The following is a 24458-nucleotide window of genomic DNA, read 5'->3' as shown; positions in this document are numbered from 1 at the left end:
CGATAGTGCCACAAAACATTACTAGCCTATTTAGGTTAAACGCTTCAGGCCCACAATCGAGGATTGGTTTCCTACATGAAGCCTGAGACGGAGACGAAGTTGAGTATTGGAAAACGGCCTTGTCTCCGTTAAGGATGGATTGCGCCCTCTTTTGGGTGCGACTTGTGGGCGCGATCCACAGGTACATACATACACGTACGTACAGTACATGGACTCACAGTATGATCAAAGATTCCCGTGGCACATGGACATACATGTTTGGCAGCGTTTTGGTAGTACGAGTACGAGTTGAAATCAGTGCAACTGCAGTGCAAGCCGTCCTTTGGTGAGTATCGTGGTTCAGATTTATTCAGACAATGTTATGATGTTTTATACAGAGGAAAGGCTTTGGTTAACGTCAAACTGAAGCCGGAACCTGTGCTTTGGAAGACTTATGAGTTGTCGTTGACATTACAGAAATTCAGAGAAGTTTTAGGGTTGATGAAGACTCCAGTATGTCAGCTGCCAATGCTTGCCAAACATGCATGGTACCGGTAGGCCTAGGCCTTCATTGATTTATTTAGGCCTCGACCCCTAGTACTAGGCCTTAGACTATGGTTCAGTGGATATTGTTCAGCCGCAGGGCGAGGCCTACAGACTACATATACACATGTATAGTACAACCTACAGCCTACTGGACCATGAGAACAGTGCTGTGATATGACCCAAAGTTCTAATTACTCGAGCATGTTGGGTCAATGACTCAACTTGAGTTCGACGCAAATCACAATTTTTGGCAACTCGACTTGACTCGAGCCTCAATGGGTAAATGACTCAAGTCTCTGCGACCAAATAACTCAACTCGAATCTCTCATGGAGACTTAACTCAAGTACATTACTTGACTACACAAAGTGACTCAACTTGACTTCTTGACCTACATGTACATGTAGTGACTCAACTTGACTCAAGGCACAATGTTAAAATGACTGACCTCGAGTCACCAAATTTAGTGACTGGTTACAACATTCATGACTCCAACCTGTTTACAGTTATCTTGAAAGAATGCTACTGGATACAGATTCTGCTTGACATACCGTGCAAAGCAAAGTCCTACGAGACTGGTCTGAGAAAATCTAATTATTTTCTAAGTAATGCTTTGATATTTTTCTGCCTTTGTTTCTTCTTCCTTTAAGTGATACGCCGACTTCATGTACTTGAAGACTCAGGCACATTGAAATAAGAAGCAGTTACATGTAGGCCTTACAGTTTTAGAGGTGGGAGGAAAACCCCAGAGGAATATTCTGGGTAAAACCCACAGAGTCAGGTAGGGACTGAAAACCCAATCCACATGTGGACCAGGCCGGGATTCGAACCTGGGCCACAGAGGTGGAAGGCGAGGAAAGAACCACTACGCCAACCTGACTCCCCCCATCTAAAATTGACTCTTTAGGACATGTTATTGCTTTCTGATGATGGCTGATGTACAGCCTGCCAACTGTAGGGTAAAGGAAATGTTGTCTGAATGGAACTCTTCCCCTAATGAATATTTCCCCATTTTTTGGGCCAAGTTGCTATATTTGGCTCCGTGTTAGGTTTACCATTTTTTGACTTCTTACATGTAATTTTTGGATAATGCTGAAATCATGATTTAGCCAATACTTTTGCAATACACTGTGACGAGCAATATGTAAGAAAATTGCTGTCGTCAGGCAAGTTTTGCAAAATGTGCCTAGCGCATGGCATGCTAATGGTAGAGGTTTTAATCATTCCACAAACATATGGCTTTTGCACAAAGACTGAATTGTGCAGAGCTTAGGAAGATGCCAAACCCAGCAATGGAGAAGTCATAACATTATCACTACACACATGATAAACCACCTAGGGTTGACCTCAGCAGAAAGCAATAGTTAACCTTGAACAGAATTCAGACCCTCCAGACAAGAACAGATGTACTGCTATTTAAGTGATGGGTGACAGATAGATGTGGCCACCAAGACCAGTCTATTTAACACATGGTAAATGACAGTCCACTGAAGCTCCCCCCCCCCACAGTATAGGGTCATCCATAAAGTGACCAATGCTGCCTTGGATTAAATGACCACCCTTGACCCGAAATTATAGGCTGTCCATGCCATACACAAGAAGAATGCCTGCCATTTTCAACAAAAGAGCCATGTTTATGGCATTACTAAAACAGATGTCAATAGAACTCACGTTGTTACCGGCAATGACTCCTCATTGCTGACAAGAAAAGAAAGAAAATTACCGACAGTGCACAAGTGATCCATGGATTGGGCTTCATACATTGTAAGCTCGCACATATGTAACCATAGCCAAACACTGTTGGTGGTATTTAAATTGCCATGGCACATGTTTGTTCATCATGGTTGAAATACATGGACATGTGCTTTCTACTTTGCTTCTACTGTACATGTACAGTAGAAACCAGAATTGCAGCCACTCCAAATTGGCCTGATTTTTTTTTTACTGGTTTTACATTATTTTAATAGATTCCAAACTATACACCCCCACTGCTGGTTTCCTACGTGTGATGTTCATACAGATACATGGATCCAAATATTATTGGTTCACACCATGGTGACGGTGGTTTGACAGCTTCCTGCATTGGTCAAATTTCACAGATGTGATAAAGCAGCATTGGGAAGTAATAACATGCTGTCGGTAAACGCATTGCGGAGTACCAGCAGACCTGTTTCCTGTATTTCCTGCAATTAGAGGTTCATTAACCAAAGGTCGGTGTTTGTCAAGATACGGTAGGCCTATATAAATGCTCTACGAGTTTTGGGGGACGATTTCCATCCTGTGATTAGAAATGTGTAGTCTCAAAAACATGTGGTTTGTCTGTGACTATCCAAGGTGGTAAACACTCATTTGTTCAACACAGAGGGTGACATTTTGTTGGGGGGGAGGTGATTTGAAGAGATTTTTCTCACTTGAGTTGAACACTAATTATGTTTAAAAAAAATACATACATGTAATGTATCACTTCAGTACATACATGTACATGTACTAGTACATGCCCCAGCTTCCACCCATAAATGATTAGTGTACCCTCTCATCAACCATTTGAATGGGAATTTTGTGACTTTTTTTTCTAAATGTACATTTGTGAATGCGCAAGATGCATACATGTGTCTATGTATGTGTGTACATGCAGCGAAGTTCACCCTGATTCCATTTTTTATTTGGCCTTAGGAGTTAGCCGGAGGTGGAGGGTTCGAATCCCACCGCAGTAAGGTTAAATGAATATTTTTACAAATTTTCAGAAAACACTGAATACATGTACATTCTGGGTAACTAGGGTTTATAAAACACACACCGGTAGGCAAAATCTTCACCCCTGTTTGTGACTGCAGTGTTGACTTCTGTCATTGTTACTACATGTACATGTACATGTGTATTCACCCTGAAGTGTTCAAAGTCTGTGTCAATCTCCCTGATTTGTCTTTTATGTTGATTCTGTGTACATGTACATGTAATTCAGCCCGTCCTATTTCACCCATGTGCACTATGGCAAAATTCCTTCCTACAATTAACCGTTCCTGTTTAGCTACAGAAGCAATCAATGCAAGCAAGACGGTGGTTGGTGCAGTTTCACTTGGAAATGCCATTGTCTTGTAGGATGGGATTGTTTTGAAGATGAACTTGTACCCCACAGGTGACCACATCATCAATTCAGTCTGTAAACATTCATTTATGGAATTGTGTTTTTGATTTTGACTATAAATGCTTTTGACTATGCTTTAATTAGAGTATGTGTATGTTTATACTGTATGAAGTTTACATTTGTCTAAGCCTTGTTTACATTCACCAGTAATTTTCATACCAGTAGTTTACAATTTATTTTACCAAGTAAGATATTGTTATCATTTTCACAAAGAGACACTTTTGTCCCAAATTATGATTTTTTAAAAATTTCTGGGTTTTTTGGCAAAATCAAATAGGCTCTGCACTGCCTTCAGCTTGGTGTAATCATATTTGACGGAATCTACTGAAATCAGCCAACTCATGAAAATCTACAGTACCTAGGGCGAATTTGTTTGCATTTTCACGAAGAGATGAATTTGTCTTCCATAAATATACATGTAGCGTAAGCAATAAAGGGCAAATTCGTGAAAAAACTTGTTTCGCTGATTTCACGAAAAGGCAATTTTGACACCGGAAAGGTACACATGTACATGTACATGTAACAATTTTGCGCATTTTTACCAATAGACAAAAGTCGCTCAAACGTTAGCATTCTCACAAAGAGGCAAATTTGTTTGTTTACAAAATAAGAATATTTATTGACTTGTATGCAGTTTTTGGTCATTTAAGATCACCTCTTTCATGAAGTAGCCTTGGTAAAGTCAAAGGAAGGCTAAAGACTGAAGAAATAAGTGTTTGCAAAAGAGACCATTTTCAATTGTGATTTTCTTGAAACCGAGGGTTTACCCTGTGGTGAGAAATTCCCCTCTTTGTGAAAACGGTGACGATTTGTGATCTTATCGCCAAGCTTTAATATTAATAAACCTCATTTTAAAAAAGAAAACACATTCCATGCACAGGTAGCGGGTATGTTTGTAAGATGTGTCACTTGTTTCTTGTGCACATGTGTATGTCAAATGCTAACCAAATTTATAATGAAATGGTCAACTTGTACAAGTACGTGTTGCAAAAGGCATTGCCCATGTTAGACTATTTACCAATGAGAATTAATGCGTTTATTATTTGCTAAATTTGATTAGTTAATATTTATCAGAGTTTCATTTCTTTGAGGACTGTGAAAAATGTTTGTGTGCATGGATGTTACACTGTAATTAGGAAATTACATCTCTCTCTAGGTGATGTTCCTGACCCATTGGCTGTTAATCTCTCATGAAGTATAGAATTCTATTCCATCTTGGTTAGCGGTGTATTTCAGGAAATCTGGACAGGTAAAACCATCTGTCTGTGAAATACTAGACAGTCTACTGGATCGCTGAAAAACAAAATGAGTCATTCTAGGCTTCTTTGTCTCAACTAGGAAAAACAGTCTGCGTATTAAAAATTGCACCATGAACAAGATGTTCTTTGCACTATGAATTCTTAATACATGTATGCATGTGAGGTATGGATCTGCATACGTGTTTGTGGTGATGATGGCCTCTGTTAGACATACGATTTTCCTCACTATTCGTCTTCCAGCAGGTTAAACTTGACCAAGTCTCTACTGTGGATTTTTCTCACCTACAGTACCGGTAGATCCTATCATGTGATGTCATCAGGCTTCGACCTTAAGCTTTGTTTTTTAACTAGCCTGCTGGGCAATTTAGCTTATTTTTATACAAAAGGTAAGAGCCTGCAGAAATTTTTGCTCGCCCACTGGATATTTTTTAGCAAAATTAACTTTGACAGGCATTATTTAATTTCATAATTTCAACCATCACTGTGGAGTCTTGCTGTCAAGTGGAGGATTGAAAACTAACTTTAATACGTAACATGTGTAATCGATTTCACATTAATGGTTTTATTCATCTTTACATATACTGTTGTGACAAACGACATTTGAAAACAGGTAGATTGGGGTCATTTTATAAATTCAGGATCCAAAAGTGTGACTTTTTGTGTCCCTGTTACACCTGCCCTGTGTAATTTGATATGTGGAAATGTAAATGAAATTGATTTCAAACTATTATACTAGTTGTTTGGCTGGTAATTTGCGTCAATTTATCACTCTTGGAAATTAGAAAATGTGTACTTACAAAATCAGATGTGACAAGCGACATGAAAAAATTAGACCCCAAATTTATAGAATGACCCATTAGATGATTGCTTCACTAACCTGCTGGCCAAGAGAAAGAATGCATTGTGCAGTTCTTGCCTTCAGCACCTTTTGCTAGAATTTGTAAGCCAGTCTCGTGCTAAGGTCAAGGCCTGTGTCATGCATGTAGGCGGGCAAAGCATGCACCCAAACCTCTTTCTTTGAAACTTTCTGTTGACATCGGGCCTTGCCATTCGCTCACTGATGAAATTGTTTATATTGTGTTGATCCATAAAAGTTCCCTTTCATGCATTCAACAACAAAAAATGAGTTGGTCTGGTCAGGGAAGCTTTTATTATGGTTTGAAACACCTGACGCACAGGTTGACCATTGGTATCTGTGAAAACTCTGCTTTAGTATTACTGTGCTTGAAGTTGATACACAAGGACACTTGCGTGTATCGGTATACTGTACATTGTACGTGTATATATACAGTACATGTATACACATGTACATGTAGATCCACAAGATCAGGAAAAATAATGTCTTGCTCGTGTGCACTAAGCCTACCCGTCACATTTTAAATAGGATTCTGAAGCCTCAGTGATGGCAGTCATAATGTTCCCAAGAATCACAGGGACATGGATATGTATGAGGGCATTTCCACTGTGACTTGTGTTACATTTTAGTTCATTTTGAAACTTTTATAACCCCACACATACTGAAATGTAGCAGTTAAAAATTCCACTTACTTTGTGCAGGTACTTACTGACACTTGGTATAAAATAACACAAACAAAAAATGATTTCAATAGATAACAACCCTTTTATTGCATTGTAATTATAGCATGACTCACTTTACACAAAAAGGAAAGCAGAAAAATCGGCTTAGGTTTAAATGAAATTTCATCTCAAACTATGAATTGGAGAAAACATTGAATTGTTATCTGAAACTCACAACTCAATACCATTTCTACATCACCTAAAATGATATACATTAAAATATTTAGTACAAACATGTACGCGTATGTCCTTGTAATTTATATTTGTGAAATATATACAAATTTGAACATTTCATGCACTGTCACATTGATTCCTTGGATTATGTGGCATTAGTAAACATGTATAATGTCATGGGATACAAATTATCAAAGGTGACCCTGCAGACACTTCTGCTGGGTTGTGGAAAACAGTCGGCTCTTAAATCACTTTATGTGTGGTTTATGAAAAATTGCTCCTTAACCATTTTACTACAATGTCGTTCAGCAATACAGGTACATGTACATGTATATGCCAAGTGCTAGTAAGTAATATTGTCACCTGTTTTAGGCCTAGTACGTCTTTCTAAATGACACTTCAAATGCAGAAAGAGAAAAATAAGGCTAAAAATAAAACAGAACAATTTACTGGTATATGCTACATTGTGTATAATCTGGCTACATGTACATGTAGTTACATGTATTGCAATAACCATGGAGGTCATGCTACATAGAGTTGCATGCATTTCATTTGTCCAAATTCTACAATTGGAGCAATTTGTGCCCCATTTTCCCTCATTATTTACTTTCACTTTGAGCAAAGTTTTACTTGTACTTCAGTTTTCACCCCTATTGATATGTTTTTGTGAGAAAGTTACATGTACTTACCTTTGTTTCAGATAGATGATGACAGATGCAAATCTTTTGTTTTTCTGCCCAATTTTATGTACCGGTATGTAAACGAGGAATGTTGCAAAACTAACAGGAACCGGTGTAACTATGGAATTATGGAAATATTATCTGCTGCCCTCTATTTAAGATGCCAGTAAACTTTAGAAAACAATGGGCACTGATGAAAAGAAAACGAGCACTGTAACTACCGCAGTTTAAACTGTGATGCACGTTACCCTACCGCTAAATGCTGTGACTCGCATTACATGTGACTCGTTTTACCAACTTTCAGTGCTAGATATATTATCCTAGGCAGAAAACCTAGGGTTATTGTTGTTGTAATTTGGTTTGTTGCACACTGAAGCCTTCATTGGCAAACTCAATACCCCTGGGGTTTTGGTATACAGTTAACTTTTTGTGTATCATGTGACTCGCGTTACATACCACCACTTGATTGACCGGGTCTGTTCTGATAAAGCTAGAATAGAAAGGGAATGTTTGTCATAAAATGTAATGAGAAAATGCTGTCATGAAACTATATCCAACTTTGAACTCGGCATGAAAATTAAAATGGGGTTGTTTAGGAGGAATGTGTAATACATGTAGCTCTTTTGATATGTCAAAAATAAATAATCACCACACATAATGTTTAAAAGGTGAATTTTCAAGTTAAAAAGCCAGCAAAGATTAAAGATGTTTTTCCATAGCTTTAGTCAATATGCTATTGTAAAACTACAACCAAATTAAAAAACTTGGTGAAAAAAAATTTGAGTCCATTTTCCTTTTTTACATGGAAATGCCCATGAGGTTTTCAAAAATAAGACGGACTCCCTGCCACTGTCTCCAGGTTTGGGGCCAAGGTGTGCAAAAAAATTTTTTTTTTCTCCAAAAAAGTGACTCAAACTTTTTTCTACAAAAATCGCTCAATGCCTAGTAAGTGTACACTCAGTAGGTGTGTAAATGTATACATGTACATGTGCGCTGTGCTTCTGTTTTGTTGCGTTAGATGCTGCTACTCTCATTTCCTTCATTAAAAACAATCTGTGCAGGTCAAAAACCCTCATGTGGTTGTCAGCTTATGTTTTTGGAGTCAAAATAAGTTTATACACCCACACAGGGATTGTTTCCATTGTTGCCAAGGTTTTCACCTTGAATCTGTTCCACGGGTTCTGCCTACTCTTTCCTGTCATTATTTCTTGCACTTCAGCTCCAAAAAGAGGGAAATGGCTCTCCTGAAATACAAGTTGGCTTTCTCGTCTTTAAGCAATGGGAACAGTCACAATGAAATATGAAATAAATTACATGTAGTGTACATGTACATGTAATTATACTTCAGAAATGAGTAAAAATTATCGAGCACCTGACAAATTACCGTACATTTGTTGAATCTTGTATAAATTTCGGGGTTTGTATAAATTTCGGGGTTTGTACAGGGAAATACAAGCCGGGAAAAAGTTATCAACAGAGCTTCACTGAGTATGAAATGTGAAAGAAATTCCCTTTAACTTATTTGACGACATGAACACGTAAGTCACTGAAATGGAAAACTTTACAGTTTTTGTAATCAACATAAATCCCAAAATCAGTTCCTTAAATATTTGAACAGGATAGTAGAGTGATTGGAGGAAAGTAAATAACAACATGATTTGGTAAATGCCTCTTTATACAGTTTCTGGGAACTGCATTTTTGGGAAAGATTTTCTGTATACATCTATGCGGAACAGTTTGATAATGACCATATCCAGACATTTCATCCCATTTTTATGAATAAATAGAGGACTTGAATGCACGTCTAGCTCTAGCTGTAACTGATGAACACGTCCTCCCTTTTTCCCTGCCGCATCTCTCACATCCACCATCAGCTCATCTCTCCAGCTCTATTCCTAAATGCCAGAGGTCACCCGCTGGGGTCAGCCTTGTGCGGTGACTGCGGTTGGGGCCCCTTCCATACCCAGGGAATTACATTAGGTCATAAACGCGTGGGCATTGTGTTGTTATCATCGGGCGAAGATGCTGGAGGAAGTTGTGATGTGACTGCCGTGTGTTCACTGGTCTAATCAGCTGAGCTAGATGAACATTTTCAACGGACATCACAGGCACTGACAGTGGATCACTGGATGCTTTACCACTGGCGTGTGTTTTGTTAATCTTTGTATACCGTGTTTGTCTCATTACATGGGTTGGTTTGACATTACCGGTAGGATCAAGCTCGGGATATCATCTGGATAAACCGCTGTGTTAAGAAATCTTTTAGCAAGTCATCTGTTCATGCATTCATTGTGAGTATCATATGCTGGAATGTTAATGCAGAGTCCCAATTGTGATCCTAAATTAGTTGAATTTTTTTTATTTTAGGACATGTATGAAAAAGATTTTCAATCTTGAGAATTATGGTATTCAGTTCATATTTTGTTCATTTGCGAGAGTCTTAATTACCCGTACATGGACATGTACATGTATGTGATGACTGTCTGTTACGTGTATTACACATAGATTAAAATGTTGGCCTCCTTGTAAAATGCATGGAAATTGGATTGGACCTATTAATGGTTTCACTGTCCGAGCCAAATTTTTCAAAAGCACATGTACATGTTTCCAGCATCTTGCCTTTTCACATAATGCAGCAGTCTCGCCATCAGTTCAGCACAAAATTTTACAAACATTTATACATAATTGTACTGTACATCTATACGTACATGTACATATCAGTATCTGAAGTAGGGCTGAGTCAATTCGAATAATTCACTATTCGAAATATTCGACCTTCAATCTGATCGAATATCTGAATATTTGGTCGTACTGATCGGCTGATTGTTAATGAACAACCCATATACTAAATCAGTTGCAATAACACACACAATTGCACATTATAATCACTATAATAGCTTCTCACATCTAGGAGTATCTCTAGCCAGGATTTAGCAAGATTTAAGAGATGAACAATACTTCTTGCTCTCTTGTAAATTTCTATTCCCTTAAATTGTTTAATGAATAATATACTATTTGAATTATTGTAAGATTTCTGTCGCTTTTCATTTGAATCTGCTTGAAACAAGCCTCCATATGCAATTTTTCTCATTTACCGGTACGTGTAAAAACAAAACAACATTTTCCCTTCCTTTTCATGAATTTTGCATTCTAATATATTCAAATTCGAAAAATAAGATTCAAATATTCGATAATCGATGAAATATTCGGATATTCAACACAGCCTTAATCTGCAGGTTCAACATTGTGATCATTGTGAAGAGACTGTGAGCTTGTCTTAATACATGTATCTTGTCTCCATGTTGCATTCTTGGCATCAATCTGAAAACGATGTAAAATCAGCACTGTTAAGAGCCCAATAACATGCACTCCAACATCCCTGAGATTTCTGAAACACAAATGAAATTCTTGTCTGCTCCCTAATCTTTCAATTTCTTTTCAATTTTTTGTGGGTTAACCAATTACATTTTTAATTATTCCCACAAAACAAAATCACCCCCCCAAAAATGATTTTTCTGAAGTCTGATTGCAGCCATTTTTCAAGTAGAAACCCTCAACTTTCTCGAGCACTTGGGACGATTTTTCAACTGTAGTTTTTAGCCCATCTGCTCTCATATGAAAGCTCAAATACCCAGGGAGTTTATCCTGGCGACGATTTACACAATCTCACCATTTTGGGGGCCAAACAATCTCCTTTTTCAGAAGATACTGTGAGGGCACTTTTAATGCTAATGTGCTGGCCAGAAATTCTCACTTGAATTAGTGGTCTGCACCCATCTACAACAAAAATATTCTTACACCAGTAGTCCCAATTGTAGAGAATTTCCCTCTCGCCAATCTTTACTCAAGCCTTGAGGTTCAGGTACATGTGCCGTTACATCTATAACACTATCTATTTAAGTACTAAGCTTATAAATACCGGTATGCTAAGCACAGAGAATATCTGCTTAGTAAAGAGAGTTTACCAGCCAAAATATCACAGATCGTATAGCGGTACTTCTTGCAACTGCTTCCTCACTGCGTTTACTTATAATGTACATGTAGTACATAAAGTTGCTTACTAGTTTTCCTGCATAGGAGCCGTTTGGATTACACTTGGGCCTTGCAGTGTCATGCAGCTGCTTAGAAAAACCTATATTGCTGATATACAGATTTTGGGTTAAAAGCTCAGAAGAGGGCAAGCTCTGGAGCTAGTTTGAGGCTCCCCTGCTGCTGATTTTTAAGGTGTAGGGTTATAAAATTTCACATTTATGAAGATAATGCTCACTGAGCCAGGGCTGAAGTTGAAGTTGTTAAAGAGGTAAAAATTCACATAACCAATAATGGAATGTGTCTTCCGGTTACAGGAAATTCTAGTGTCTGTTAGTCCATAAAAGTTAAGTGCAGCCCTGTACTACCTCCATTCACATCCGTGCACTTGCATTGGCTGTCAAAGGGTGCCAGGGTCCTAAAACTATAAATGTTCAAAATGCCCGCGATATTGGCCCAAATTTGAGTGCCGTCATTATTCACTCATTGTTTGCTTTTAAATTAGTCAGGTGTTGAAGTTTTTTCTGTGAAATGTTGTAAAGAACTGAAGAAAGGGTTAGCATTCATTAGACCAAACACTCTCCAACATTACATGTAAAAGTGTTTTACATGTACACGTGTGAGGACAACAAGAACCACTTCGTCTCCCTGAATTAGATACCCTATTCAAACAAAGTTAACGACCACTTTTTCTTCGGTGTATACTTTTTTATGTGAGAAACCAGTACTTTACCACTGAAAAATGTGAATTTCATGTTTTGAAACACCATCTAGACAGACAAAAAATGAAAGAAGTATACCCCATTCATTGCTTGGAAAAAAATTACAAGTTAAGGAAAAAGTGGTCCCTAACTTTTGGAGTAGTGTACAGTATGTACACAGTATATGGAATGCCTTTGTTTGACATTTACCAGTACAATAAAGTGGTTAACTACTCCCACCCAACCCCCCCCCAAAAAAATCTGACTGTTGGACCATATGCATGTATGTACATGCACATAATGTACATGTACAGTTGTATTGTACATGTACAGTACATTATACATGTAAAAGAGATCTGCGTTGATTTAAAAAAAACAGGGCTGGTGCTAGAATAATTTCCACCCCAGCCCCCTGGGTAATTTCAGGTTTCACTTGGCCACACCAAGTCTGCCAGCCTGTAGGATTATTATTTATTGCTGTAACAGTATTACACAGGTGACTTTATCTCTCACTTTCAGGTTTTTTTTCTTCTTCATTGTGCTCGCTGTTAACGTATCTGCCATAAAATCAGTTTCAGTAGTGGACAGGGAATGTACTAGTAGAGGTCTTTTATTCCAGCTGGGAAAACTATGCTGTGGCAGATTTGTAAGAAAAGACTCGGTGTTGTTAATTAATGGAAGGTCACACTGCTCAGGGCTGTCCATCAATTAGAAAAATTGGATGATTCAGAATTAAAACTCAGAAAGCACAGTCTCCACATGAAAAATGATGCAGGTACATGTAACAGTTAAAGTACATGTACATGTAACTCTGACAGCATTACCGATACAAAATGAAATATTCAGTGAACCTGTTTTCCAGACTTGTATTTGTAGGAGTCATGCATAGAATGTGTGCAACATGCAAGTAGCTTAAATAAATTTCTTCTTTGCGTCAGGACCTGTGTCGGTGCCTGACAAAACAGTAAGACACGGGCACTGAATGTACATGTACGTACATGTACATTGACAAGTCTTATGCATTACAGTGTTAGGTCTGTTTATTACTTGGGCTGCAAACCCTTTTACTTGTCTGCATTTGTTTTTTCAACCACCATTCATTTTAAAATTCAGCATTGCACTTCACCCTTGATCAGTGTGGTGTAATTTATCAGCACTGATATATACATGTATCTTGTGCTGTCAACATGCTTATGAGCTCAGTTTTAGTGAGCAGTCGATTAAATTTACCTTTTTTGACCATAATCTTTGCCCATTTTTAATCCATCCCTCACTTCAAACTGGAACAGTGTTCAAACCAAGCACCGTACCTGTACATGCATACATGTGTCTCTGCAACAAACTAAAATTGGTCTGTGAACTCCAAATGTCAAATGGTCCCATAAATGATAATTTTGTCTTTCTCTTCCTTTTTATCCCCTCCTTTTTCTGTTCTCAGCCTTCATTCTCAGCCTGAGCCTCGTTCTGCAGGTAGTCGCATCGCAACTAACTTCTCCCGTCTCCAGGCGAGCCATTTCCAACGTGTGTCATTGCCATAGCAACCCAACCTCCGGGGAGAGCTCCCAAGGTAGTTCTGATAATCTGTGACGGCCACCAAATTTGGAATTCGGAGGAAGGGAAGATGGCCTTATAAGGCAGCTCACCTCGCAGATGACAGAGTTTTTTCTGTGGAAAAGATCCTTCGGGTTTTTTGAAGCATTTCCCACCCTTGCAATTTTTTTGGCTTCCTGTGGGCAAGACAGTTAAATAGGAGATCAAGCACAGCTCGTCATGTCAGAAACGGATGTGTAATGGCTGTCGCAAGACCTGAGTTGTTCACTTCTGATTCTGCATTGTTATCACAGTGTCACTATGCTGATAGTCGTTGAGAGGCTGGTGAGTGTGGAACCTGTTTCATTTTAATATTTTCACTGCCTTCCAGTGTGTTATATTTGGACTGTTGCATTTTCGATGCTTTGCAACCTCCTCAACTACATTAAGCCCAAACATGTCAGCTCTTTAATGTAGTATTCAGACATGTCACATGAATATAGTAGTGAACCGTTTCTTGTTTGTCACTACATTTCAACGCTCTACCGGTACGTCAGTGTGTTTTATTCAAACAAGCACTGAAGCTGGAACTAATCTATAACGTGGGAGGGTTCTGGACAATCCTAGATTTAATCTGTGCAGATAAACAGTTTCCATTAAAACTACATGTAGATTATTTTGCCCGTATAGGTGTACATGTACCGGTATGCACATGCAACTGTATACGATTGCAGTGGAATGGACTGAGGCACAGGTACAAATGTACATGTACATCATGTATATGTTGGTTACCCATTCTACCGGTAGTAAAAAGAACCATGCTAATCATTCCATGCACAAGTTTCCACCAACTGGTGACAGACAGTCCAGGCCCACATTTGAGCACCATTACTGGGGTGCATCTACATGCATTACCCTTGTAAAGACTTAGCGAGTTTACTCACATCCTGTCGTAGGCATGCATTGCATCAGCCAGAGGCAATTTGTCACACACTTCTGATACCTTCTTGTGATAAATGCAGTTTGTAACATTTCCCTTATCAAGAAGGAAAGTGTGTACCACATCCCACCTTATTTCAAGAACATGTACATTATACATGTACATGTACATCGATTCCAGCTGTCCCATTTCCAACAGTTTCCAACAGAATCAAACAACTACTGGTACATGTATATGTTCATGTACATGGAGAACAAACTCTTTAAATACAAGAACAAGACTTTTAAGTACATGTATTATCTACATGTATGTTGTTGGAACAGAGTGATCGATAGTGTCCTCATGAGGTACAGTACTTGTAACTCGGCACAAGTTTGTAAATTACCGGTACATGTACAGTACATGTATGTGAAATATTTTCTTGTAGGAAGATTGTGGAAATGCTTGCAAGCTTGAAGGACTCTTCAGGTTCAGAAAAGAAAATGCTAAGAAATTTTAAGACATTGCAAATTCTGCTGTGGTAAGTTTAGAATGTAGAGGGAAATGCAGGTAAAGAGATGCATTGTTTATCCATGTTCTTCTCTTTCAGTCTACATTATGTGAAAAGTCACACGGCTCAGCAGCTCCACCAAAATCATTGCCGGTTTTTTTTTTTTTTAGTTTCTTTCTGTTTTGCTCTGTTCATTTTTTTTTCACTAAATAGTACATGTAGCGGGACCAGTCATCGGTAGCTTGATTTCTACAGTTTAAAAAACATTTTTGGTCTCCAAGGACTTGTACAATGCCTGTGTAAGCCTTCCTCATTTTTGAAAACATCAAATGAAGTCATTGATGATTTTGATAACAACTACATGTAAGCCATTCTTTTGTCAATTTTCGTTTGATCTAAAGGGCAGATTATCACCAGAGCACCATCAATGTAGCAGTAGCTAAGACTGACGTACTCAGGGGGAAGGCAATTAGTTAGCCATCAGCCATGTTGATCAAAGAATATCGCATCCCCCTACCACTCAGTGTGGAGGAATATCGGATAGCCCAGCTCTACATGATACAGGTAAGACCAAGGGCTGACCTGGTTTACTTACATGTACATGTATAGGGATTCATACATAAAGGCAGTTCGTAAACACTAGGAGGTTATTTTATCCCACACACTGTAAGCATTGTACATTTCATATCAATATGCTTGTCTGTACGCACATGTACGTGTAGGTTTTGAAATAACTGCACAAAGCAGTGATATAAATGCACCGTTTTCCAAGTGGTTTACACATACCGGTACCCTCACCATTCCTAATGGTAAACGTTACTTGTTACTCTAATGGTGATTAAAAATTAAGTGGTTCAAGTTAGCCGGTAGGCCTGTGTGGGCATTTCTAAAGTGTGAGCAAGGGAATTCAAAACATAGCATCATTTATTGGAAGGTGTCAAAGCTGGATACACGGTATATCACCTTGCTGGTTACCAACAAACTGTTCGATTTCTACACAAAAAGCTGGATACCAGATATATCACCTTGCTGGTTACCAAGCAAACTGTTCGATTTCTACACAAAAAGCTGGATACCCGGTATATCACCTTGCTGGTTACCAAGCAAACTGTTCGATTTCTACACAAAAAGCTGGATACCAGGTATATCACCTTGCTGGTTACCAAGCAAACTGTTCGATTTCTACACAAAATGGTGACAAACCAATTGGACACCTCACAGGAATTTCATTTATGAGGATTTCCAGTGTAGACATTACATGTATATTGTAGATTGGAACATTGAAAGGGCAATGCCCAAGACCATCTAGCTCTGGTAGAAAGGAATTATTATTTACACGAACACTAAGCACTCGATACAATATGAATAGTTGACTGAAACGATATCTGATGCCAGAGCAGATTATAGGAAAGTATTACAGTCTAAAAGATCTCTCCTACTCACTTATCATTTATATCTCAAATTTTGGTGTGTGTTTTTTTGTTTCTGTGAATAAAAGGTGTTGGATAACAGACGCTTTGAAAATACTGGTAGAAGTTGACAAGAAATTCAAGATAAAATGATACAAATAAAAGTTCTTGCATGTTGCCTTTGCTTCGTTTTGTTTCAAATGCAAAAGTATTACATGTACGTGTAGAAGTGAATAGAAAAATATCAGTTACAAGCTTTGACCAAATACATGTAAGTCGTTAGACCACTACGAAGAAAAGACAAATTTCAAAGAGGATACATTAACCTTGAAAACAGACTGCCTGAAAACGAGTTACGTGTAAGCAAGTGTTCTTGTAATTTGGCCAAATGTACATGTACATAAATAATAATTTTTTAATCTGACCAGTAAATGTGTTGTGCTCTGATAGTGCTTTCATAACCGGCTTTGGAGCATGCTTTTTAGTGACAGTTTGGAAATTAGTTTTAGCCATATTCTGACAGAAACTTTGACTAGAGCCTTCATGATGCAGCTTGGCTTGGACTCAGATGAGGGGGACTCGAGCACATCACTGATTACAGTTGGGCTGAATTTCGCTGTGATTGTGTCTGGACATTGGTCATTTACATGAAGTATGAAAAGGCTGTAGTCTTTTCTCGTGAATCAAATGACAATGCAGTTAAAGCTTTCATTGAAGAGCAAAGTCTTGAGCATGTCAAATCTAACAGAATCCTATACGTACATGTATATATATACCGGTACATTTATAGTAAAATGTGAAACCTTTCATAATTGAACAAAATCAAGTGGAACCCACAGTGAAAAAGTACCGGTATGATGCCTGCTGAATCAGACTATATGTACATGTACATGTAGGCCTACAGAACTCAACGCCAATGTCACATGCTTTGCTACTTTGAATTAAAGACTGGTATTTTCCAGAGTCTCTGTAAATCTTAAGCGTTCTAAGCGTACAAAGTCTATTCAAATCAAACTGGTTTATCTTGATCATGTAAGATACAAGACATTATAGTGACAGGATTGCATACTTTCAAAATTGGTTCGAATTGCAAATTGCAAAGAATTTCCATCAAGTCAATACTCAGTCTCACCAGAGTAGATTTTACTAGATTCAGGCAGCTTTTTGGCCAAAAAGTTGTAAAAAATTCTGGTATTGAATCCTGAGACATGTACATGTACTTGTAGACACAGAAACCAACCAGTTGTCAACTTCAAAGTTGACAGTATGCTGCCAAACACCGTAGATAGCAGGTGCATGTATTATTAATTGGATCATAATGTAATGGCAGTGAGACGGCTGACAGTTTTAGGTTACACTGACCGTGCACACGACACTATCAGCTTCGTTATTACACACGTAGCTCCATACACGCTAAACGTTATTACATGTACATTGTGTACTTGAATGCTCCAAGCTATTCATGGGTGATCCTAAAGCGTCTGTATCGTGCAATAGGTACATGTACGTAAATGTACATATCCATATGGAGTTCTTGTGCGTTGGCTATTTGTCTCATATTTGGGGTCAGAAGAAAGCCACATGTATGTACCAGTACAAGGACGTGTGTAATAGATTCATTTATGCAGAATCTTTCTTTGTTTAGTATTTTATGAGAACGTTTACAAATACCAGTATTTGCCCTTCAGTTGGATGGATGTCAAATCTTGGTGACATGTACATTACATGCAACCGTGCTATCAGAATGAAATGTTTCAGAGAAAATCACCATGGCAACTGCTTTAAACTGCTGTAGGTCAGAGAATCCCAAAGCAACTGTAGAAGCTATTATATCTAGCTTTGCAGTGTTCGTTCCAGAGATGCATGTACCTCACCTGTGCAGTTTCAAGAACTTCACTATGTAAACCTAAAATAATTGGCCATTTAATTTCAATTTCCTGTGGATCCACTGGGCATGACTGTCATTTCATCATTTTTGTCTGTTTTGAGATGTATATACATGTATTTTTATCTAGCAAACAAAAACAAATACATTTAAGTTGAATCTATGCACATGCTGGTACTTTTGTATTGTCCTAAATAAAACAGAATGTCTAAATTATGTACATTGTACACCATGCTCAATTACAGATGCTTTGCATGTAATTACATGTAAGTGGATTTACCAGTATTGATAGCCCAACTAGAGACACACATCTACGTACATGTACATGCAGCTACATTGAATTGGAGTATTACCGGATTGATTAATTAATTCATCAAATGTTCCTCAGCAAATTTCTGAAATGTACATGTCAGTACTAGCTGGGGTATGTACAGAATATCTGTGTATGTAAAACTGAGAAATCTACATGTAACAGCAGACACAGTAAAAGCAAAACACTGGGTACATTTAGTGGTATGTTTCTGGAAATTTCCAGTTGATTGACCAATAAAAGCTCGCTTGCACCGAGACGTTATCATCAGGTTGTATGTGTACATGTTTGTGGGAAGGGTACAGAACAGAAATTTGCTACACAAAGAAAATTATTGCTCTGCAGGTCACCAGCCAAAATTATATGCACGGTATATTTGCCTGTGACTGGTACTAAGCAGAAGTTGGGCTGATTGTGAAATCTGTTTGCTAAGTAGTGCTTTACACGTTGCAGCTCTACGAAAAATGGCCCAAGACACTGCAAGAAATTTGTGTAAATACATGTAGGTTCAAATGGACAAAAACTTGATCTACAGTTATCATTCTGCGTATTCTTTATCACAAATACTACTTTAAAGTGATGTATTTATCTGGCTATTACACATCTGGAAAAAATCATTTTCTTGCATTCTGCACGCATTCGTGATAATCACGGTATAAAATATGTAAGCTTGCTTAATTTTGTTTGGCGCAGCCTAGTTACATGTACCATTCCTTCTAACACGACGTCTCTACATGGCCCTCAACTGTATCAGTCATGTGCATGCATGATCAGAAAATCACATGTAATATCACATTGTTCCTTCGAATCGAAAAGAAAATAACTGCTTTCACAAATGCACCATTATGTGCCAATAGCACAGAACTTCCCTCATTGGACGGAAAAGGTTGAATAAATTACAAGGTACAGTGAGGCGATGCCAAAGCGTTATTGCCTGAATGCAAAGTCTCCATTCGTCATCACTCAGTGCTTCCAGCTAAATTGTAGAGTGTCATTTCAGGCATGGCAATCTTGTGTATTCTCTCTGTACAATCAGACTTGAATCTTACAGTTGTGGCAAACTCGACCTTAGTATTATGGTTACTATCAGAAGCCATTTCATGAACAATAAGTGTCTAGCCCCCTTCCCCCATCTTGCCCATTTTTGTGGAATATTAAAGTGTTACTAACGTCGCACATGTTCTACTGCTGTTAAGTCCAAGTCAATGAGGAATAAATTCAAGCTGTGTGGTCAGCATTCTTAAAACAATAGCACAAAATGGACCAAAATGTGTTAGAGGTTTTTGAAAAATGAGAGGGATATCAATTTGTTAAGACAATTGATTTTTTATGTTTGGGAAATTTGAATTTTTTTTACTTGTCAGAAATTTGAACTCCTTTGGAATTTATATAATTGCACAATCTCTTTGGAACTGTTGTTTAACAGTGAATGTGGATGTGTGTGCTTTTTGGGGAGAGGTGGACTGAGTCAAAAAAAGGGGGGAAGAACCCTGATATCATCTCCATAATGCCTGAGATTGGAATTAAGCAACAGACAACAGAGTGTGGGATTTCGGCTTTGGTTGGGTACTTTTCCTGAAAGAGTTAAGGGTTAATCTTGACAATATGTGTCTACATAAGCTGTGTTTACATAGAACAGTTGGGATTGCAGAAACCAATCATTATTTGCCCCTTAGCATCACTTTTAACATCAAGTTAAACTTGATACTAGATCAGCAGCTGGGTGTTTGTTCTGAACTCTGTGGAGGTCACATACACTATCTATTGAAATTTTACATAAATTTGCGTCCTGTTCATTCAAATCCATTGTGAAGAAGGAAATTATAATTTGCCCTGCACAGCATTCACTTGGAAACATTCTTCTTTTGCAGCGGTTCTTGGATTTGGCAGAACTGAAGCAAAATAATTAAAGTTGCACTATGTGTAATTTTGTCCAGTGATTATTTCATAATGAAATTGTCATTTCAGTTTTCATTTAATACTAGGAAACCATGTTCTTGTGTAAATGCTTTACATAGCAGAGGGGAAACCATTGATGCAAGATATTAATGACGTAGGGTACATGTACATGTACAGTGTATCATGCGCATTCCAGTTTGCCTACTTACCTCATCCCAGCATTGCACCTCCCTCGTAAAAATTCTCGTAAAAATGTGATTGATTATGATAAAGGAGTGCATAAAAATCTTTGATATTTTAAGCCTGCATACCCAGTAGGCATGCAGAACTCTCATACATGTAAATACACACCGTGATTTGAAACTGACGTTAATTATTTCTTTCTGCTTCAAATACATAACAGTGCAAATACCAGGGTATGCGGTTGTTTGTGCTGACACAAAATGCCAATAATTCTGTAATAGTTTCAGTTTATGACATGCAGCACAGAGCTGGACAAATTGGAAGATTTGAGATTTGTCAGTGATGTACGTATTGGTTCGCCCTGGTACTTTAGAAGGGTACCAGTCAGGAGATTTCTTGATGGACTGATGTTAATTGGAATTAATATTACGGTTCATGTATTCCAGGTGCTCATCACTGACTGTAACAGCTAAGAGTAGATTTTAATGGACTCTACCGGTAGGATGTCGGCTTAGAGGAAAACATGCAGCTGCTTTTAATTTTAGCAGTGGGTAAACAGATGAAATGCGCTCGAACAAACTCTAAAGAATGCCTGCATACGTACACGTACACATACATGTTCATGTATCTTGAATCTGCAAGTACCGTACTCTGTACACCATTTTGAAGCCTGCTTATTAATTCTGACCTCAAAGGCAGCAAATTTTTGTTAATGGATTTCGTAGAAAAGGTCTTAGGAAAAAAACACAGGAACTGCCCTTTTACGTGTAAATGCAGTTTATTCTCGTAATTTGCATATATGTACATACTGTAGATGACATGTACATGTACATTGTTCATGATTGAAGCACACAAACTTGCCTTGTATTTGGGTACTTCCAGAAATTAGGGGTCCAAAAAGTGGGACATTTCTACATGTACATGTACATTGTTCATGATCGAAGCACACAAACTTGCCTTGTATTTGGGTACTTCCAGAAATTAGGGGTCCAAAAAGTGGGACATTTCTACATGTACATGTATGGCCCTGTCACATTGGACCTTTGTTATTTGACATGGAAATATCTCTGGAATTGATTTTAAACCATTACTATTAGTTTGGCAGGTAATTTGCATAAATTCATCACTCTTGGAAGTTAGAAAATGTGTTATGAACTGACAAAATCACGTCAGATGTGACAGGGACACACACACACAAAAATGGACGCCTAATTTCTGGAAGTACCCATTTACAATACTGCATTCTCACATCTTACCTGCATGGTAGATCCATATACGCAGTTAACGCATACCTACTCCTGTACATGTTCGTATGTGTGGGCTTCCACTGTATTAATTTCATCTGTGAGGAAAGTCAGGACAAAGTTATGGGGACATAATTTTGTTCCCATAATGCTTTGCTCCTCATAACATTTGTTTTTCAATACATGTTGTCCCCATAACCTGGTAACAAGTATGTAAACATCATTCACATCATGAACTGATAGTACTCATGCAGGTACATTCACCTGTAGTAGTAGTGTTGTATTCCAGTCCATCACAAGTCCCTTTAAGTCCATCACAAGTCCCTAAAAGTCCCTGTAAGTCCATCACAAGTCCCTGCAAGTCCATCACAAGTCCCTGCAAGTCCCTGTAAGTCCATCACAAGTCCCTATAAGTCCCTGTAAGTCCATCACAAGTCCCTGCAAGTCCCTGTAAGTCCATCACAAGTCCCTGTAAGTCCATCAAAAGTCTATCGAAAGTCATTCAGTCTTAAGCCAATTAACAAGCTACTCAAATGAGCTGTGACAAAAACATTCCTTTGTCATCGTTCACCCTGTTACTTACATGTATGACTGGCCTTGTGACTGGACTTTTGACTGGCCTTTTTACTGGACTTTTGACTGGCCTTTTGACTGGCCTTGTGCCTGGACTTTTGACTGGCCTTTTGACAGGCCTTGTGACTGGCCTTGTGACTGGACTTTTGACTGGCCCCCTTTTGACTGGCCTTGTGCCTGGACTTTTGACTGGCCTTTTGACAGGCCTTGTGACTGGCCTTGTGACTGGACTTTTGACTTGCCCCCTTTTGACTGGCCTTTTGACTGGCCTTGTGACTGGCCTTTTACTGGCCTTTTGACTGGCCTTGTGACTGGCCTTTTAATGGACTCGAATACAACCCTTTGTAACAGTCTGCAATTCCTGCACCCTTTTTGTTTTACACAGATTCCCCTTTTTTCCCCTTCCTACCCCTTTCTCTCTTAGCCAGTTTTGCTGTGACTCACATGATTAAGTACCATGCGAGTGCCGTGTGGCACCAATACGCTTACCCGCATTGTTTACAGGTTGCAGGGCAATCAATCAATTTTTAACCACGTCCAGAGGTAGGCATTGTTAGGGAGTCATCCTAGGCTGGATGGAGGTGTGGCAGTTATAAATAAAAAAATGGGGGCAATTTCATCTGAGTTGGGATTAATTATTTTTGGAAATTGTATTTAAAGAGATGGTGTTGTGTGGATCCTTCAAGTGTGTGAGATTCATGTACACGTATAACATCTTGTACAACTGTTCATACGCACATGAGAACCACTCCAGGTACCGCTATGCTTACAAAAAAAGGACATTTTTTTCATACATCTGCACTTTAATTTTTACAGTTGTTTTTATTGGTTTTCATGCCATAGCACGGGGTTAAATGAGGATACATGTACTGTGTTGCTGGTAGTCTTTATATATTTCCAATCATTGGGGTAACACTTAAGATACATGTACATATGTACAGTACATGTACCTGCAAATGGTTTCATAGCAACAAATACTGGTACTTATCAGATGCAAGGGGCAGAGAAGGTTCACTGACTGCTCGTAATGCATCATTTTTCCACATTTAAATGTTTTTGAACACTTGTTTTAATTTATATATATGTATCTATATACACGTATACCAGTACATGTAGCCATACATGTACACAAAGATGTGGCAATGGTCATTATCTCCACCATTAACATAAGCGCTTCTTTTTTTTTTTTAATTCTTGCTGGGTTCTCGGAGAGGTGCCCGATGATTCAAACGTACATGTAGTAGCATCAACTACCCGTATTTTTCTATGCACTTGAGAAGTACAGTGCTTGTATACACAGTAGATTACTGTATCTTAATTAATAGGTCTTTTTAACAACACCTGATTTTAATTATGTTGTTGGATTCATTATTGTTCAAGTCTTTAATAGTAGGACTTTGTTATTATTGATGCAAGAGAGATTAACTTTATAAATCCAATTAGGCCTACCTGACAGCTTGTCATCTGAACTGATAACACAAAATACAATTTGTCATTGGAAGATGCTTCAGTACTATTTCTGTCACATACAACCATGCGCACGCATTTCTGTCACCCAAAGAGGATATCGGTTTTTGTCCTTTTTGATGAAAAAAGAGGAGCATGACTACACACCTCAATGTGAATCCGTGTGAAAATCTTGGGTTTGCTTGAATAGGCCACCTGGGGCCATGTACAGGTCCTTATGTTTTGCCATCTGCCGGATGGAAGGGCATTCAGGCATTTTTTAAAAACACAATTCACACTGTAACAGCTTGCTGAGTATGCCCTTCTGCAAGACAGTTCTTGTCTCTGCCCTACTCAAAAGACCCAAAGGCTTCTGATAAGATATCAGGAAACTTATCTCAACTACACTTTTCCCTTTGCATTTGAGGAATTCCTGAACAAGCTGTGAAAAAAGGCGATA

General features: G+C 38.4%; 1 protein-coding gene across 7 annotated transcripts in view; it reads left to right on the top strand.

Moving 5' to 3' along the window:
- The first annotated feature begins 202 nt into the window (after window positions 1-202).
- The window catches only part of LOC110985432 (membrane-associated phosphatidylinositol transfer protein 1-like), a 50762-nt gene continuing 26506 nt past the window's right edge, over window positions 203-24458 (top strand). For 3 of the 7 annotated variants that reach the window (XM_022246450.2, XM_022246449.2, XM_022246444.2), the window contains exons 1-3: window positions 203-325; window positions 13528-13964; window positions 15451-15613. In XM_022246450.2, coding sequence (XP_022102142.1) covers window positions 15536-15613 — 78 coding nt within the window. In that variant the 5' untranslated portion in view covers window positions 203-325; window positions 13528-13964; window positions 15451-15535. Of the gene's footprint in view, window positions 326-5201; window positions 5314-9235; window positions 9651-13527; window positions 13965-15450; window positions 15614-24458 lie in introns of those variants that run through there. The other 4 variants (XM_022246448.2, XM_022246446.2, XM_087141040.1 and 1 more) reach the window with 4 other exon arrangements.

Source organism: Acanthaster planci, linkage group LG09 (assembly GCF_054643075.1).
Source record: "Acanthaster planci isolate LZ-2023a linkage group LG09, COTS_SCS, whole genome shotgun sequence".
Taxonomy (NCBI): domain Eukaryota; kingdom Metazoa; phylum Echinodermata; class Asteroidea; order Valvatida; family Acanthasteridae; genus Acanthaster; species Acanthaster planci.
The sequence above is the reverse complement of the archived record's forward strand: the minus strand, read 5'-3'. Positions and strand labels throughout refer to the sequence as shown.